The following is an 18,887-nucleotide window of genomic DNA, read 5'->3' as shown; positions in this document are numbered from 1 at the left end:
TTTTAGCATAGGGGTCAGTTCAGGGCCATCACCTCTTCATGAGTCATTCGGAGAAGCAACCCCAATCCCTGGTCTGGAAATGGAGCATTACCGCAACGAGTGGAAGGGGAGCTGAGCCTATAGCTGCTCCTTGAAAGCCGCTCATAGGCTGTTCCTAGACTCCAGGAGCTGCAAGTAATCCTATTTTTTCCAGATTCTTTGGTCAGAAGGGCTAGAAAACCTCACCCTCTTTTTTATGTTTCTTTTTTTTTTTTTTTTTAAATCACCTGGTGCTGTAACCATATGCCTATTCCTGCAGTTCTTTTGCCTTAATTCCCCGTGGCTTTTGCTAACACAGAAAGGGATCCCAGGGCTCAGGGAACGCTGGGGTGGCACTTGCGCCTGCCCCTTTACCCTCCCACGCTGCGGCTGTCTCTGTGAAGGGAGCCTCCGCTCTTCTCTGCGCAGCTTTGTGCCAGACAACTGCTTTTCAGAAACTCTCAGGCTTGAAACTCCACAGAAGTTACGGTTCAGCAGGCTTGAGTGTGACTTTTTGTCACAGCTGTCAGTGTAGGTCAAGGAGAGATGAAAGAAATGGGGGCTGGATGGAAAGGAACTTGCTGCGCTTCGAGCCCCTGCCCTTGCTGTGCTGCCTTGGGGGAGAAGGAGCATTTCTGCTTTCTTTCACAGGCAGCTTCCAAAATACTTCCAAATTTAACTTATTTTGTTTCTCCAGTAACTTTCAGCTAGTGTTTTCCAAAATGTCTAGTTGGTCTAATTGCCTCAAATATTCTGGATGCTCCAACTAAAGGGTTTTTAATTTTTTGTGTTGTTTTGTTTGGGTTTGGTGGGGGATTTTTTAGCTAATTGCTTTAAAGAACCTAGGGCATGATAATTCAGCACATTTCTAAAAGGGAAGGAAGACAAAAGAACTGGTCTTCTGTAATATTGAAGACCAAGAGTGTGGCAGTGCAACCACCTGCCATATAAATCTGTGCGGTAGGCCAGAATGACTGAAAAAACTGACTTTCCTTTAGTACTGCCAGTAACATGTTTACTCAGCAATGGCCAAGATGACTCCATCAGTTCTTTTCAGCTACAAACCATCTCTAGACATTTAGTCTTGAAGACATCAAACGAAAGAAATTGCAGTCCAATGCAGTCTGCCCCATGCCTTGGGGGTGTGTGTGCGTGTATTGTTCTGCCGGTTAATTATCTCCACTACTGGAAATGTCCACTTACTTCTGGCCGGGGATTTTGCCTTTCTCCTGCAGTGGCCCAGTAAATGCCATATTGCCATGGCTAGTAGGGCTACATTGTTTGGCTAGTGTCTGTTCTGGATAACGCAGCCTTTGAACCAGAGTCTGCCTGACTAAAGACAGGAGGCTGGTTTTAAAGCCAGAGCTGGATACACTATTCCAGCACCAAAGTTGAAGGACGCTGGAGGAGGAGAGTAGCAAGTTTCTCAAAATGATGATAAAGGAGGAGGCAACTCCTCATAAAAAAAATAGGTATTGGGTCTTGTCTGTCATATTAAAAGAAGAAAGGGGTTTGCATTTTCTTACTGGTGCCCGAAGGGACTTTCTACTCTAGTGGACAAAGACAAAGAGCTGGAAGTTGAGGCCAGAGGAACTGGAAATGAGGCACTACTTGTTAGCAGCAGGTGATTAAAACAAGCTGTCACGGAGCAGAGCATCTCTTTTTTCTCAAAAGCATTCAGGCCTGATCTGAAGCCCAGCTGGAAAATATGCTTAAAGCAGCCAAGCAAACAAGGCTCCAGTTAAAGCTGAGTGCTAAAATTCAATACAATAGTAACTGCCCTGAATTTAATAGCCTGTGTCATGCAGCAGGTCAAACTAGATAAACAACTGATACTTTCTGGCCTTCAATTTTGGATTATTTAGAAAAAAATGGGTTGCAAGCATCTAAAGCTGGATGGATACCTAAGCTTAGTACTTTTTTCTCTTTCTGCCTAGTTCACGTTCTCCTGGCTGGTAAAATGGGAGTAATGACACCAGTTCATCTGTGTTGGTTTATGAACCGTTTGGCTGCTTCAGCCCTAAATATCTAGGCTAAAAGTGCTGGACAGCAAGTAACACCCAGGGGCAAATATTGAACAGTCAGGAAACAAAAATTGACCAGCTGCATGTTAACCGAGCATCAGCAGCCTGAAAATGTGCCCCGGGCTTGATGGCAACTACTCTGCAATCATGCAGTGGGCAACGCTTGCAAAAAAATAACGGGACCGGGTGCACAGTAACCTGCTCTGGAGGGGACTGGTTGTCCTGGAGGTCAGCAGCATTGCAGGCAGCAGATGCCACTGGGCCCACCAGAGTGCTTTGCTGAAAAGGTCTTTAATTAATCAGGCCACCACCTAAATGGTACTAATAAATGGGTGGAGGACACCCACAGAATGAACTCCCTCCTCTTCACCACAGAGTTGCCATCTGTTCAAGTATACAGGAAAGGAGATTGTTAAGTATGTAGAGCAACATGCAAGTACATGAAATTATCTGCAGCTGGGATATTTTTATTATCAGGGAAAAGATGACTGGTGTGGAGGGAAGGAGCTTTTCATGAATTAAGAGTAATTTTGAAATGACTGGCTTGTGTAAGCAGCTCCTGGTTGCAACAGATTGCAGGAAAAATACAATTCTTTCAAAAAAGGCTAAATTTGTTTTGGCATTTAGGGTTACAGAAAGGCTGGAAATAGCTTGGAAGCATGCGTCCTAAGATCTACAGAACAGGGAAGCAAATGAACATGCTGCTTTTATAATTATTTCAAAGGGCTGCTGTAATCTTGATATTACTCTGTTGACTAATTCGGAAGCTTCAACCCAAGAATTTCTTCTCATTGGCATGTTGTTAATATTGCTAATGTTACGTGGCAGTTACCTCTTCTCTGCAAGGTTAGGAATGGGGGGCTTGCTTGCAGCAGTGGATTTAGGTACTCCAGATGACCTGTCTTTGCCTAGTGCACAAGACATGACTTCCTGCCTTTAACATGAAGATAATAGTTCTTAACTGCCTGGGGGAGCTGCTGAAAGGATGAAGACCACTGACTTCTAGATGCTCTGGGAGGGAGGCACACGTCAGGGACTAGATGGGAAGAATTAGGTGTTGCTGCTCTTCCAGGCGCTTTGGTTTCAGCCACTATTAGGCACTGCTGGAGGGGAGGTTTTTCTGTTTTACTTGTTCCAAGGGCTTCTGACATCTGTGCGTGTCCAGAGCTGCTCACAGCTCCCCGAGGTGGCTTGCTCCTGCCTGTGTCATCTTGCGGGGTGGTGCAGAAGTTAGACGGTGGCGTGCCCAGGGTGTCCCCTCCCATTCCCCAAAACACTGGGGTCAGGCAGGCCAGGACCATGTGTAACAACCCCGTGTGAACTGCATTCTTCAAAGAACACACTTGCAAGATGTTTTAAAGAAAGCCTTGCTCCTCGCGACTGACCCAAGAAGTGGGATGCGTGGGAGGTCGTAACCAAGGGGACTGAGAGTCACCTCTTCCCCTTTCCAGGAAAGTGATGAAACCATTTGGCTACAGGTTGGGAGTGGGGTGGGGACAGGACTGGATGTGATGGGACACGTGTTTGGGACACAAGTTTGTAGCTCACTCTTTTCTGAGGCTGTGAATTGGGGGGGGGGGCAGTAAATGAAGTTTTCTGTGACTAGAAGAGTAGATGATGGGAGTGAGTAGATGGTAACCCTTCATGCAGACATTTTTTCTATTTGTACAAACCCTTTTCTGTCTTGCATTTAGTAGAGACTGTTCAATTTTGCTATTAATTATCTATATGTAGAGCCCTGTATTGAAACAGAGGCACTGGAGCTAGCATATACAAGCCCTCAAGTATTTTAATACAGAATGATGAGCTAATGCTACCCAATTCACTAATACACTTCATGTAATTTAGAGATGGCATTTCCAGGTAATGGTAGATGACAGCACTTTCATTTCTAAAAAAGAACCAACTCTTCAAATAATTTTAAATTAGCATGTAATAGACATGTACAAGCTTACAGATTATGGAAAAAGTAATAAAGATGGGATGAGACTTAGATACCAAAAGCTTTTCATCCCAGAGAATAAATAACTTTAACAACCAGTGTATTCTCGGAGAGTAAGTACCAAAAGCTATAATCTTGCAGTTTAATTTCAGTAGCTGAATAGGGTTTGGGGTGCAATTTCTGCAGCATTGCTAGTATGATCCAGGTACGTGTTACTCATTTATTTCTCCTTCCCCCCAACAACAGCTTATACAGCTAAAATTATCTTTTCTGAAGATAATAATCTAAAACTAAGTGAACATAAGTGCATATGAAAAGTCTGCCCAGTGACTGTACAGTGCTTTTTTATCATGCAAATAAAGAAAATCTCAAAGGCTTGCTGTAAATGCCAACGTTATATGTTTTATTTTTAATCAAGTAATTCTTTTAAACCTCACAATATCCATGACTGACAGGAAAAAAAGACATTAGGCATGAAATGAGAATATAAAATACATGATATGTAGAAAGGCAATCAGTGCTTTAGTCCCTCAAGACAGTAAACAGGTGAAATGACCTTCAAAACTTCAACTCACTGTCTTTTTCTTAAAACATAAAATTCAAGTGATTTTTCTTTTATTTCACCTTGTAAACAACATACAAGTCAAAATGGACAATGAGGTAATCTATACTACAGAAGATAATTTAAAAACACTAGATAAGACACAGTATTAAAGACATATAGAAATCAGTGTTCACTTTGGTCTCTAGTATGGTTATTGTTATTATTACCACAAGCAACACATACTAGTTTAAGCCAGTCTGGTGATGTTTGTCAGCCAGTTGTTGCTTAACTTAGTAATCCAAGAGGTAGTCAAAACCATTATCCTTTGTAAAGATGGTTGCTCTTATGTTTGGTTCAACGACAATGGTAGCAAATACCTTGGTACTTTTCAACATTCTCATAAAAACACTGCCGAAGCTGCTAATATACAGCACCGGTTTAGTATATTAAAAAAAAAAAAAAAAGCATGTGTTCATAGATCAACCTCTTGTTATCAGTCAACGGTTGTAACAGGGGTAACACAATCAACGGATCTTAAAGAAGAGGCTGTTGATATACTAAGCAAAATAAGATCGATGCATTTAACAAGGCTCTGCTTGTTTCTAAAACAATACTCAAATCTCATTAAGACTTCTAGAAAATTAAAATCAGTGCATCTGCACATGTACATATCTTCCCAATTACTTTTATATCTAGCACAGGGGAATACATATATATTTTTTTATGATAAACATTTCTTACAGATAAATTAATTAAATTAAATTTAAGACTCGATGAGATTTCCCATGTTCTTTTATAATTCCTCTTACAAAGAATGTTACAAGATCTATAAACACTTTTTATGGGGCTCTATTCACAAAACTAAGTATGACTAAGCAGGAACTCCAGGGTAACACTGGTGCAGAGTAAAACTGGGCTGAAAAAGGTGGCCTGCAAAGGGAAGAGGTAGAATCCAAATGTGGTGTTTGGCACTCCCTGAAAGCTGGCTAAAAGCAAAATATTGCAGATGGTATTCCAATGCCAGATTTACCATCAACTGCAGCAAAAAGTTATTTGGCTCCTCCTCCAAACACAAGTGTTCCTCATGGCCTAACTTTTGTAGCTTGTAAATAAATACCATGACCTCTCCTTGGGGGTAAGTAAAAAAATACTTCACAAGGTCCCTTATGATTAAATCAAATTGAGTATTTTGGGGTGGGGGAATGGAAGAGAGAGATATCCTTGTTCCAGGTTTAACCTTATTTCCACTATTGTTAGGAGAAAAATACATTTCTCTGAGCAAATATTTGAGCTATTTCTACTCAAACGAATTTTATTGTGAAGCATTCTGGCAAGGACAGGCAGGTGAATAGGGGAAATCTAGGCTGAGCCAATGCTGCAGAATATTAATTTTGTCCTTAGACATCGAGGAAGAATCCCAAACTCAGTCTGTGCCTCCTCCTTTAAAAGGTTCTTTGCTTATTTGGAGCAGCCTATTGAAGGAGTATAACTAGATTTTTTTTCTACTGCAGCCCAGTGCTAAGTAGTTACCTGCCGCAGCTTGTGCTGCTGAATTTTTAACTTAGGCATGTACATTTTTGTCTCTTCTGGAGATGTATTAATTTTCGTCAACAGTGCCCGTAATCCTTTAGACAGAAAAATAAAAACTTTCAAAGAAATGTTTGGAAACGTCTCATAATTTCAAGTGGATGCTTCATCTTAAACAAGTATTTGCCATCATGTATGCAGTGGTGAACTATCAGTTACATATTTAGTACAGATAAAAAGTATGTACCATAGATCAACAGCCACCTTTAAGGCTAGAGCAGCACAAAGGTGTGTTTATGCAGTAAATATGAGGTAGCCTTTTGCTGTAAACAGAATAATAATTTTATTGTCACCTATGTAAACAAAGTGGGCTTGATGCTTTTGTGTTTTTATTCTTCCCCCGCCACCCCCCGTCCCCCATCCCTCCCCTCCTAGAAAAGCTAAGCACCAGTAACTCCAACTGGAAGTCAGTGGGAGCTGTGGTTGCCCAGCATCTCTGGAAACTCAGACCCTGTGAACGTAAAGACACAAATGCTCACATAAGCAACCAGTACAGAATACCACTTTATCATTTCACAGGAACTTATAATACAAAATGCTGAGATCTGATTATCAGAAATGTAGGTCTATGACAACTCAGAGGTAGTTACTATTATCAGTACATAATACTTATATAGAGATAAAAAGGTCTAAGACTATTTGGTTTGTTCTGAGTAAGCAGGTCTGTAGACTACTCTGTAAAGAAAAAACAACATTACATGGTATATTCCCTGAGCAAAGTTCTTTGTCCTGAGTATGTTATGTAATAGTGATAACATTCTAATATATAAAAATAAAACCTTAAGCTTTCAACAATAAGATAGGGTTTGGTATGTGCTCTTAGCAGTTCAGTCTGACTTTGGTGCGCACAGTGATTTCAAACAGCACCAATAAAAATCTGCATGTTGAAAATATTTCCTTATCTCAGCTCTGAACTTCTTACATATAAACAGGGAATGACCAGTTTTCAAATCCACAATTGCCTATTTCTATAAGGAACTTTGGTTTAAATTTTCAAAGTGACCTAAGTTTTGCATCTTTGCTGTTTAACCTGGTTTTTACACCGGCTAGAAGGTTAAGCAATGCCACTTTGATTTGTCTACATAATTTAAATAAGTTTACTATCCTTACGTAAGGCAAGGAAGTTCTTCTCTATAGATATATCACATTCAATATCGTCAAAGGTAAGCTTTGCATTAGCACACTGAGAACTTCAGTATAAACCATCAAGATTCGTCGCAAACGCTGGCAAGGAATTCATGTAAAATAATTTGCTTGAAATTGTGCCCTTCACTGAGGTGTTTGATTACTACCTGTTTACTGAAGCAGCAGCAGCAGCAACAGTAAAAGTCTCATCTGGCAGGACAAGTGGGAAGGGAAGGCCACATAATGAGCCAGCTGCATACCTGTTGTAACTATCGGCTGCAAAAGAGTTACCACGGGTAGGACTTTGGCTCGCTGTAGCCTTTCACGCAGGCTGTTTCTTTAGTTTGATTATCCGAGCTTAAACCTACCCGACTCTTTCAAGCGTTAACAGCCTGTGTTTATTGCCAATGTTAAGGATTATACAGGTTTCTCTAATTAACTTACATCCGCAATGGGATTTGTCAAAGTACGTTATCTTACGTATGACTTGGTAATTCAGAAGTTACAAATGGAAAGCGACTTGAAGTTTTGATAGGCTCCAACTCTATTAACCCCGAGCAAGGGCTGCAGCCCAGGGAGTCTCACTCTGAGGCCACCAATCTTTCTCCTCTTTAATGCGTAAGTGTGTGGTCCCAGCGCACTCTGGACCAAGGCTGGTCAGCAACAGTCTCCAGTTCACAAGAAGCAGATGATGGCCAGGGCTTCTGACAAATTTTCAGGTCCCTTCACTCAGGCTTGTCTGCAGCAGACACCTGTCCTTCTTGACTGTACACATGCTGTATCATCAGCAAGGGAGGCTGGCTGAGCAACCGCAAGTACCCATCTACCTTTATTCTTAAACTATTTATTTATCCCAGGATCTCATTAGCTTTGCATTTTGTTTTCTTTAAAAACCAAAACAGACACGAACAACAAAAATCCCTAGGGAGTTCTTTCCACAGCATTTCAAAAGAAAACAAGGGGGAAGTCCCTTCAAATTGAGGGCTATTACTTGGGACCAAGAGAAGTTGCTGCTGCTGCTGCTAATACTACCACCAAGGTCCCCTGAACGTTCACAGAATACAAAGGGTTAAACAGGATGGTATCCTGATACCACTCAAAAGGGTCTGTTCCATAACAACTTATACATTCTCCCCTACACGAGAGTCATGTAAATTACAGTTACAACCATATTAATTTAACAAAACATTTTGAGAAACCAGCACAGAAATTACACATTCATTGTCTTTTTTTGAGCTTTAAACTCCTCACCAACAAAGGATGGTGGCAATGAGAGCTGTGTTGAGTCATGACACTGCCCTGCACCGGCACGGGGAGGGGAGGGCTTTTGCTAGTTAGTTTGGAGATGAGAAAGAAAATAACTCAAATTGATGCTATGGGGGATGTCTTAGTATCTTTAGTACCATATGGCAGCTTTAAAATATGAAAGTATCCTTTGGTTCACAAGAGAAGAAACAGTCTTGATCTCAGCTCTGTGTGTGGTTTATCAGGTTTGGTTTGTTTCTGAGTGAGATTTTTGGGGTTTTCTTGTTTGTTTTTCAAACACATTTGGAAACAGGTTCTAGGAATGAGTTCGGGAACATTTGTGGATACTGCGCCTACCGCTTCACAGTAATGTCTTGTGGGAGAGTGGTCTGATAGAAAAAATATATATTTATAGATATGTACACATACACACACGCGCGTGCACACTCATACACACACATACAGAAGGTAAAACGTAATGCACCCTGCTCAAATGTATTTTGCTTGGAGTGATTTGTCTGTTAAAGAAAAAAAATTCACAGTTCCTCAACAGTAGTTAAAATTCCAGGTCAGCTACTGATAATGAAACTATTTCCCCTGTACTTGCATGAGGTAGACATCCCAAGAGGATAAAGAAAATGGAAAGTTACGACAAATGATTTAAGTCTTTTTCCTCTTCTGAACAGAAGGCCCCTTTCTGCTCGGTTCTTCGGGTGACGCAGACAACTTACTTGACAAAGCTTCCTGCGGTGACCTGCCCGAGCGCTCCGAGATCTCCGACCTGCCCTCCTGAGAGTACGACGGAGACGAGTAGCCGTGCGTTCCTCCCCCTTCTCTCAGGAAAGCAGAAGTGGAAGGCTGCGGTTCAGCTTCGTGTCTTCCCTGAGAACTAGTGGGCTGCTGCGAGACAGTTTTATGGGGGCAGTTAGCCACCATGTGCATGATGCTCTGACAGTAATGGCACTTCTTTGGCTGCGGAGGTAGACTACATTCTTTAGCGTGGTGGTCGAGACCACCACAGTTGTAGCATCTAAAACCAAAGAGAGACAGCTAGTTACAAAACGCAGAGTCAAACGGTAAGATTCTCCGCGCCAGGTAAGCTCGGCGCGAGCGTGCACCAGGTCTGCCGGTTCTGCCCCCGTCCCCCGCTGCCGCGCCTTTCGGTTTTGCTTTCCAAGCCCCGGGGCAGGCGCCCCTTTGTCGCGCCGGTGCCCCTTGTGACCGGGACCCGAACCGGGGGTCGCAGCCCGCCGCCGCCGCCGCCGCTCTCCTCACAGGGCGGTCGCCGGGGCGCGGCCCCGGCGCTCGGCCCCCGCTAGAGGGCGCCAGACAGCCAAGCATCCCGCCGCCGCGGCCTCGTCTCCCTCCCCAGGTATCCCCCCCCGCACGCTTCGCCGTCCCTCTCCCAGGGATTTACAGCATTCTCCTCCCTTTACCCAGGGATTTACAGCATTAAACGCCTGCGAGCGCCAGCGCTTCAGCGCCTCAGAGGACGGACATCGCAAAGCGGGGCGAGGAGAGGGGGCGAGGCGGCCACCCGCCGAGGTTGCCTCAGCCTGAGGCGCCGCTTCAGCCCGCGAGGGCCCGTCGCCGGGCCGGGGCCGTCAGGGAACGTGCCGAGAGGGGCCACCGCGTCCTAATGGACACGCTGCTTTCAGCCAGGGAAACCCGAACCTGGAGGAGGGACGCGGTGCCCCGTCACTAGCCAGGCTCTCGCCCAGGGCCCGGCACCTTGCCCCCCCCCAAAGCACGGCGAGGCTAGGGTCCAGGCCAAACTTCTGCAGTGCAGAGGGTCTGTAATGGCATTTATGGTTTCAATTCAAAAGAAAATAAACAACGCCCCAGCAGGAGTCATAAAACAGGGTCTTGTTTCTGTTCTCTCCAAGTTCCCAAGCTGCGTGCAAGCGGTTGTGACCCAGGGTGCCATCCTCACCGGGAGCCGGTGGGCGCAGAGCGCCGCCTCCATGCTGCACGGCCAAGGCCTCCGCCCCAGTTCTCAAAAATGGCTAAACCCCACAGTTCCTCTCCTACTAACCTTGCTAGCCAGGGGAGTCCTGAGGAACTCTCCAGCCATTCCTTACAGAATCCTCTCGCTTTGCAACACACGCCAAGAATGCCAGTCCTTGGATTACATTATTCTAACACGATACACAGAAAAAATTACGTGCCTTTGGCATGGTGACCCTATGCTGGTCGTGTTCACCACTGAGCTTTCTCTTTTGGCTATTTTTGTATGGTTTCTGTTTCTTTGTTTTATAAAACTTGCACTGAACGTGTAGACATTTGATTTATTATAATCTTACATGCTACTGGAGAGAACTAAACCAATAACTTTTTTTGCTTTCCCTTAACTGTCAACTAATTTAAAAAACAACTGCACAAATACTTAGGGCTGGTGGAGTCAACTGAAGGATTAAAAAAGACTGTAACTATAAGTAAGTATATGTACAACGTGTTCTGGCTTGAGCCCACATCAAAATATTTTAAATTTTCAGATTCCTGGAAAGTAACAAGGCACTGTTTTAGCTACTATTTAGTCATCACTACTAGTCTATACAAACTCAAGAAGTTTAGTCTATGCAAAGCAGTATGTACAGCTGGAATCTCACCTACAGAATTTACCTTCCAAAGAATTGCTATTGATAAAACCTGCATAATTTTTAAAAAGACTGCAAAATGGCTTTTAACATTTGCAAACCCACTCCAAGAAACAATGTCTCAGCACCTTCCTCTTCATATCTCTTATTTGCTATTAGCAAGATACTAACCATACCTTTAACAGACAAATGAAAAAACAGCCAAGTTGCCCATGGCATGCTGTTGTGCCCTACAAGACTGACCGGTAATTTAGAGAAGTTAAATGATGAACAGAACTTCATTATCCTTTCAGAAAACATCATAATTAAATTGTTGCATCTTCCCTAAAAGTTAATAAGAAACCGAACCCATTATACTGAACTCTGTACTTCTATGACAATTGCAATAATGTATTTTAGGTGAACTGGTCCCATTTTTATGTCACCACTGGAATTTGAAGACTATGTTTACACTAGCCTGTCTGCATGTACTACAGAATAACCCGTGGAGAGACACAGAATATAAAACTTCCTTTGAATCAAGAAGAAAATGACATGTACAAGCCCCACTGTCATTTAGTATTGATTTCCCTAGCACAGGAAGGGAAAGGACATACTAAATGTGTTGTAAAATACAAACGTTCTGATCTACAACCAAAACACCAAGCTTTTATCTCCCTATAATTTAAAAAAGTTGTAAGTTATTAAACAAGATTCCTCTGACTGTTTTTTCCCAAATCATTGCAGGTATTTTCAAATTACCACTTAACAGCAGCATTCAGTCTTCTTAACTGGTATTCAGCTATGTTTCCCTGGCAAGCTTTCTAAACACCTTCTGGATAAAATAATAAGGAAGTAAAACTTGCACTTAGAGAAACAAAAGAACAGCAACAACAAAAACCCTTAAGTGTTTTACTTTCTCCCCCTCCAATAAATACAATCTAAGAATTCACAAATGTGGTATTTATTATAATTTAGGTTATATTGAAGCGATGTTTATTATTATCTTCTTCATCGATTTCTAGCAGTCTACTTGTTCCTGGGCTAAGTATAGTATAATACAGTATAACATGGGAGTGTGCAGAAATTCTGGGAGTCATGCATTTTATCTTAATTAAGAACACGGAATTTTATAGCTGTGAATACATTTGCACGTGCTTCTTTCCCTTAATATCTCATGTATTTAGAATGGTTAAAAAGAAAAAGTTTGAAAATAGGTTAAAGGGCCTCCCTCAGTAGCAGGGTAGGCAGTAGCCATGGACAAATCAATTTAATCAGTCACTATGGTATGCACTGTGTTATCCAATTCAGTGAACCATTTCACCTCACCAATTGACCAAGAACCTGCTGTCAAGGCCCCTGCTTTCACTGAAGAGGCCTCCATCACCTTTTGCATATATATTTATCAATACATCCTATTTGCAAATATTGTAATTCCCTGCATTTATTCAGATCGCCTCCAAAATGTCACCATAAAAGAAAACTCTATCAGAAGCAGTTATGATTAAACTATGATTTGGCTTTTCAGGAATGTTTTTTGTTACCAACTCAAGCATCTGGCTAAAGTGTCGCATTAGAATATATAAGTGCCAGCCGGGGTGTGCCTGGACTTAAACAGGAGGGTGGTATTTATTCAGTTCTTTTAACTATTTATTCATTCCTTGTCAATCACTCTTACCAGGAGAACAGATCACACCCTGCTCTGAAATGCCTTCCTTCTCAAGGGATTTACACCAAAATGGAAATGGCCAGCCACCTCAGAGCTCACAAATGATACCACATGGCATCATCCACAAGTATTAAGGTATGGTATTAACCCTTTTGTCCAAAACACTTCAACTCTTTGCTCCTCTCTGCTGTATATACTTGCAACATAATGAAACCTGATAGCGTATGATACGCGCACATAAGCTTATACATCTATATCTCTATATACATAAATATATAGAACAATATACAAGCTGGCTCCTGCTAAGAAAATTAGCAAATTCTCATTTGAGTGTGTTCTCAGAAACTCTAGATTAGTACAACCATAGCAAGCATTTCTTCACTTCAGAAGCACCATGGAAATAACGTATGTTAGCTTAAACACAACATAAAAGTTTATATGTAAATTGCATCATGAGATGAATAAACCACAAAAAGCCCTTAAAAGTGCAATTATAGTAGAAGTAACCCTTACAAAAAAGCAACAGCAAGAAGGATTTGTTAGAATAGGACTGTCTTTCTCACAGTAGGCTCCCATGATTTACTAGGTAGCTTCAGGCTCAGAAAATAATGGAACAGAGTAAAGAAAGAGATAGCAATTATCCTAAGAGGGAATCCTTTCTTCACTACAGCACTGACAGGGGGTGAATCAGGGTGATTTTTTTAATATAAAAAAGGTGAATATTTTAATAAAGGAACACCTTGAGGAACTTGTCTAGCATTGTATTTCAACATTCTCAAGAAAACAGTAACATTAATACCTGCTAACGAAGAAAGAAGAGACCATATAGCAAGGTTAAAAACCACTTCTAAATTCTCCTTCACTATGGATTTGTGATTGCACAGAACTATACAGATTAAAGAAAACACGAAAAAGCAAAAAGCATACAGATTCCAACATAAACTATGTTGCATTAATTGCAATAAGCTGATAATTGAAATTCATTAGAAATACTCAACTTCACAACCAAATGCAAATGCAAAATAAAATACTCTCTAGTTTTCAGCTTTTTTCCTTGTCCTGGCAGTCAACTCCTACTTAGGAAGCACACCCTATCCCTATCCCTTTTAAAATGACAATACCCCTGCCTTGCAAAGACGTTTGCCACAGTAACAGCTCAACTGAGCTAAGCTGTAAGGAGGGTAAGTGCAACTGCTTGCTTCTTCATGCTGCTTTATAATATGATTTAGATGCTAATCCAATATATATGACAAGTAGACAATCATTTGTGTGGCTCCACACTATTATCTGTTGAGAGAAAAAGCTTTAAAATTATGCCGATGACTGACTTTTTCTTGGAGGAGGGAAGGAGAGGGGTTAACATCTAACAGGGATAGCAAAGGAAAGAAAGGGGGTATAGTCACAGAAAGACTAAAATAATTCACCAATATATTCCCTACATCAAATCCTCCTTTGTTTTTCCTTTTTGAATGCTATCAGACAATAAAAAACTGCATCTTGGCTAACAACGCTCCATCTAGCAATATTAATGCTTTGAAAAATGGCATGTGCAAGTGAGATTTTTTACAATACACTGAATGCCAACTAAGCAGTTAAAGCATAAAGGAAATGTTTAGAATCGTACCTAAATGTGCTGTCTTTTTTAGTAATTACTTTCACAACTTACCTAAAGAAAGGCCAGTTCCTGCAGACAGAACATGCGGCAGATCGCTTGAACTACCCTATTTTGCTGTAAACTGAGGTCAAACTACCCATGATCTAACAGAAATATGGGTCTTAGACAAAACTAAGATGTTTTACTCTTCAAGGGCTTCAGTGACTCATCTTGAGAATCAGGCCATGGGGCAGTGCAAGGGGACAATTCTTGCTGGTGGATGTGAACACCTAGAAAAGCTTGGGGAGGCATGTGTTTGCTCAGGCACCACCTGGGACAAGTGAGAAACACCTCTAACACCTCCACAGGACTGAAAGAGTCTTCTGGACTGTTGAGGATCTGCTAATTTAAAATTGTCTTTGAGATAAAATACAAGTACATTTTAACAGATTACTTAAATATTCCAGTAACCAAATCCTGGATATCAAATCTGTCACAGCATCACTCCAAAGACTGACAGGACCACAGGGGATTGCTGCTAAACAGACACCTCTTGTATGTTACTGTATTATAAAAGGACTAATCACTTTTACTTAATACCGGTGTAACACCAAAATCCTTCTTGCTGAGAAGCCTACACTTAAAATTGAAAAAACAGTTTGAGTATTTTTTTGAAATAGGGCATTACCCTTACGCCTTAAAACAGATAGCACATGCAGACCTCATCCTTTTAGAGCAAGAAATGGTGAAACTAAGTATGAGGCCGCAGTAACTGCAGCTTCAAAACAGGCAGCAACTGTCCTTGGAAAATAAAAGTTTGGTCGGCTGCCAGGGCTACAAGCTGCAGGAGCAGGAGAGCATGGCAAGGGAGGAGCGGGAGGTGTGGTGGGGACCACCGCGCACCCTGACCAGCAGCCAGTGCCTAGTGGCAGCCCCGCACTGGTCACCAGCTCCTCTGGCATTTCATTTCTTCCTCCGCTGCTTTTACAGGGGGATTCCCTTGCAGGCATTGTTTCAGGACATTTCTCCCTTCCCCAGAACTTTTTAAGCAGCATTAAATCCCAGGAGAAATAAAGCCGGCCTGTGTTTTTTAAAAAATCATGGGGTGCAGGAGGGAGCCTCGCTGCACTCCCTCGCTGCCGAGCTGTGCCCCACAGCTGCCCCACTCCCTGCACCCAGCAGGGAATTAACACACAGAAACGTGGCCCAGCTTTTTGTTTTTAAAGGACAAAAACCACCCGTGAGTCAACGAGACATACACAAGACACACGGCACACACTCTGCCCGTGCCCTCCGAGAGGGAAATTGCTGGAATGTTTCTGCTCACATGCATGTTGCTGGGTTTTATGCCATTTAGTTTAGCAACCTTTAATTCTTAAGCTGTAGCCAAATGCAGGAGCGAATACAGGAAGCTTTGAAAACGCTCTAATAAGGTATTGGTATTCAAAATACTGAATACTGAAATAATACGGAAAAAATCATTTAAGGTCAAGTGAAATTATCTTGTTAAATAGAGAATGGAGCATTTAGCATCTCCATCAGAGCATTTATGGCATGTCCAGCGAGCAGGGTCACACTAAGGCAGAAAACTTCACTAGCACCCTCATTTATCAATCCATTTAAAAAAAAAAAAAATCAGTTTAATTTTAAAACTGTAATTATTTTTAGCAAAGTATGTTGGAAAATGGTGTATCACCAATTCAGAAAGCAGCACATCGGGGCCACATTTAGATTTGTGTTGATTCTGCGAGTGTTTGCTACCCTGAACCCCTCCTTCATACAAAACACTGTGCAGAGGCAACATGCTGGGAAAGTTAATTGCAGGCTGTTGTTCTTCAGTAAAATTCAGTTTGAAAATTTCCTGTGCTTTACTAGCTTTTTAAGATTAACAGAAATATCATTTTCTAAGAAAAAAGATAACTTCCTAAAGAAATAAAGATGAAATAAAATAAAAATGCTCATCTATCTGCTTCTCCAAATCCTACAACACATGATAATGTACCAGAAATAGGAGACACTCAATTTCGTGAGAAAAACAAGGTCCCTTCATTTTTTTAAGCTTGCCTTCTTTCATCTTACAGATAGCCCCAGCACGCTGACACAAACCCACTGTCTGCAAGGCTTCCAATAACACAGGGTCGAATATTGATGATGTTTACTCTTGTTACAAATAAATAAATAAAAATGCTCCATTGTAAACTCATCAGATCGACTAGTTTTCAGTGGTTAGTTGTAAATCAATCTATTTTCCCTGGTGTATTGCAGAAATAATATCAATAGGTTACGGTCTTTTGTTGCTGGGGTTTCCCCTCCCCCTCACCCCCCAACAAAGAAGCTGACAAACAACGCGGGGCATTTGCCTGATAAATCAGGCCTGTCGGGATACAATTTAGCTTAAGTTCGTGAGGAAATGAATTTGCTTTAAATCTGCTAATACGATTTTATGGGAAGGTGGATTTTTTTTTCTTTTTTTTTTTTTTTTTGAGAACCAAGAACAACAATGAAACAGAAAGGTGGTTCAAAATGCACAAAATGCAGTCTTTTTCTGCACAAAAATGGAAAGGACTACACAGACAGCAGCTCTTAAAAAATAACCTCGACGATGTCATTTCCATTCTTTCTTCCTTTCCATGAAACCTTATCTCTGCTATCCACTCAGCCCTCTTTACAGGCATGGAGGAAAATTATTTTTCACATAATCACATAAAAATCCTTATGAAATGCATCCTCACAGAGGAATGCTTTGGATGTACTTTCATTTGTTACAACAAAAGGGTTTTCTTTACATTGAGAGTTAAGAACTCCTGAAATAACAATTTACAAAGCAAGGTCTTTTTTCTAAATAACATGAAAGATGGTTTTCCTCCAATAGTATCAATATAGCGTGGAAAGAATGTGTATATTTTAATGGCTTTAACCCATCCAGATAGAGCAGATACAAGATCAGTGACGGTTTAAGTAAGTTATGTTTTAAACAGTCGTATATCATGCATTTCAAACATGAAATGTTATACTGCGATTTCAAATAAGTCTACTACTGTTAATCTTTCTGCATTATGAAACCACACACACAAGCGTTCTCAACCACAAATTTCCCTTGTAAGCCTTAATTTCTGTGGGAAAATAAAAGAAAAGGGATTTTAAATTAAAACAGTTCTATATGCAGTACTTTTAAAAACAGTATTTTCCGTAGTTCACGTTGGTGGAAAGGCTGCCATATGGATTTGCTCTGGGTATCACTGCAGTGCGTACCCACGCTTGCAGCCTGTTGCCAAAGTTAGCTGGCGTGCAGCACTGGGCAGGAGTGGAGGTGGCCAGAACTAAGTAGACTTTGGCGGGCTGAGTTTGAAACCACTCCTCGGTGCCCCTGTTAACAGCAGCATAGTTCAGGAACACCAGAAGTCTTTACAGAGGTCGCTTGAGCCTCCCGGCCATGTGGGTAAGGGTGCATGCTGCATAAAAAACCGGCTCAACTCTTTCTGGGTCAGTGAGGTGCTGTTCATGAGCTGAGAGGCATGCCTGACCTTATCTGTCTCTCAGCAGAGCTGGTTCCAGGGTTTCTACATCCACTGATCAGCTAATCCACAGATGAGATAAAAGGGTAGTAGGTAACTGGGAATTAGTTGTTTAAAATTGCCACTTCCCTTTGGTTCCTTATTTTATCACTAATGTTAGCAGCAAATACAAGTAACACCAACTCATCACAGCAGCAGGAAAAGGCAAATGGCATCCTGGCAGTAGGTTGGAGCACTGAAGCGAGTAGGGGTAGAGGAAGAGGAGGAGGAGGAGGGTGGCTGCTCTGGAAGTTCATAACCTATTGTTCTTCCCCAAATACCATATTAGCATCATATGACTTTAGGTATCACTTATAAATCAGTATCATGCACAAAGTTTCAGAAAAATCTGGCAACAGGAGTACGGACTGACTTAGATCCTAACCTTGAAATGGATTTTCCTATTACATTCACTGAATTAGATGACTTGCATGAATATAGGCTTCACAAGTCTTAAGGATTGCAGGATTTGACCAGCAACTCACATCTTCATTTTGCTTATCAGAAATAAGGGGACAGTTACTGTCCGACATGCTCACTAGGAGAAGGCCATGCCAGCTATCTCTGTAGGGGTTCCTTCCAGAGCTCATGGAATTGATAAAGTCATGTTACATGAAATAAATGCAGGGCTTCCTTTCCCAACTGTGTAACAAAAGGACATCAAACATGGTGGTTGATTTTCCTTGAAATACCCATAAGTTCACATGTTCAATACCTGCAAGAACGACTAAGCCATTCAGATGATTTATAGCCACATTTTACTGATAAGGGAAATCTATATCACTCTGATGCACTGACTGAGAAAGCAAGCAGTCAGTTCCTAATTCACTTTTCCATCTTAAGCTGTCTAAAACGGACTAGCACCATATATAGACATTATTACTAAACGGTTGTGTTCAGCATTTTCTATAACACATTTTTAAGAGGCTTTCAACATCTTAAAGAAAGAAATTAATTTTGAAACTTTTCACATCAAAATGCAGAAGCAACAGTAAAGCATGAAAAGAGG

At 41.5% G+C, this 18,887-nt stretch overlaps 1 protein-coding gene across 1 annotated transcript in view; it reads right to left on the bottom strand.

Annotated features, from left to right (window-relative positions):
- Positions 1-8,754: 8,754 nt before the first annotated feature.
- LIN28B (lin-28 homolog B (C. elegans)) overlaps positions 8,755-18,887 on the bottom strand; it is an 83,233-nt gene continuing 73,100 nt past the window's right edge. The window contains exon 4 of the mRNA XM_010573384.1: positions 8,755-9,515. Coding sequence (XP_010571686.1) covers positions 9,146-9,515 — 370 coding nt within the window. The 3' untranslated portion in view covers positions 8,755-9,145. The remainder of the gene's footprint in view (positions 9,516-18,887) is intronic.

Source organism: Haliaeetus leucocephalus, unplaced genomic scaffold, assembly GCF_000737465.1.
Source record: "Haliaeetus leucocephalus isolate CR32 unplaced genomic scaffold, Haliaeetus_leucocephalus-4.0 Scaffold384, whole genome shotgun sequence".
Classification (NCBI taxonomy): Eukaryota; Metazoa; Chordata; class Aves; order Accipitriformes; family Accipitridae; genus Haliaeetus; species Haliaeetus leucocephalus.
The sequence above is the reverse complement of the archived record's forward strand: the minus strand, read 5'-3'. Positions and strand labels throughout refer to the sequence as shown.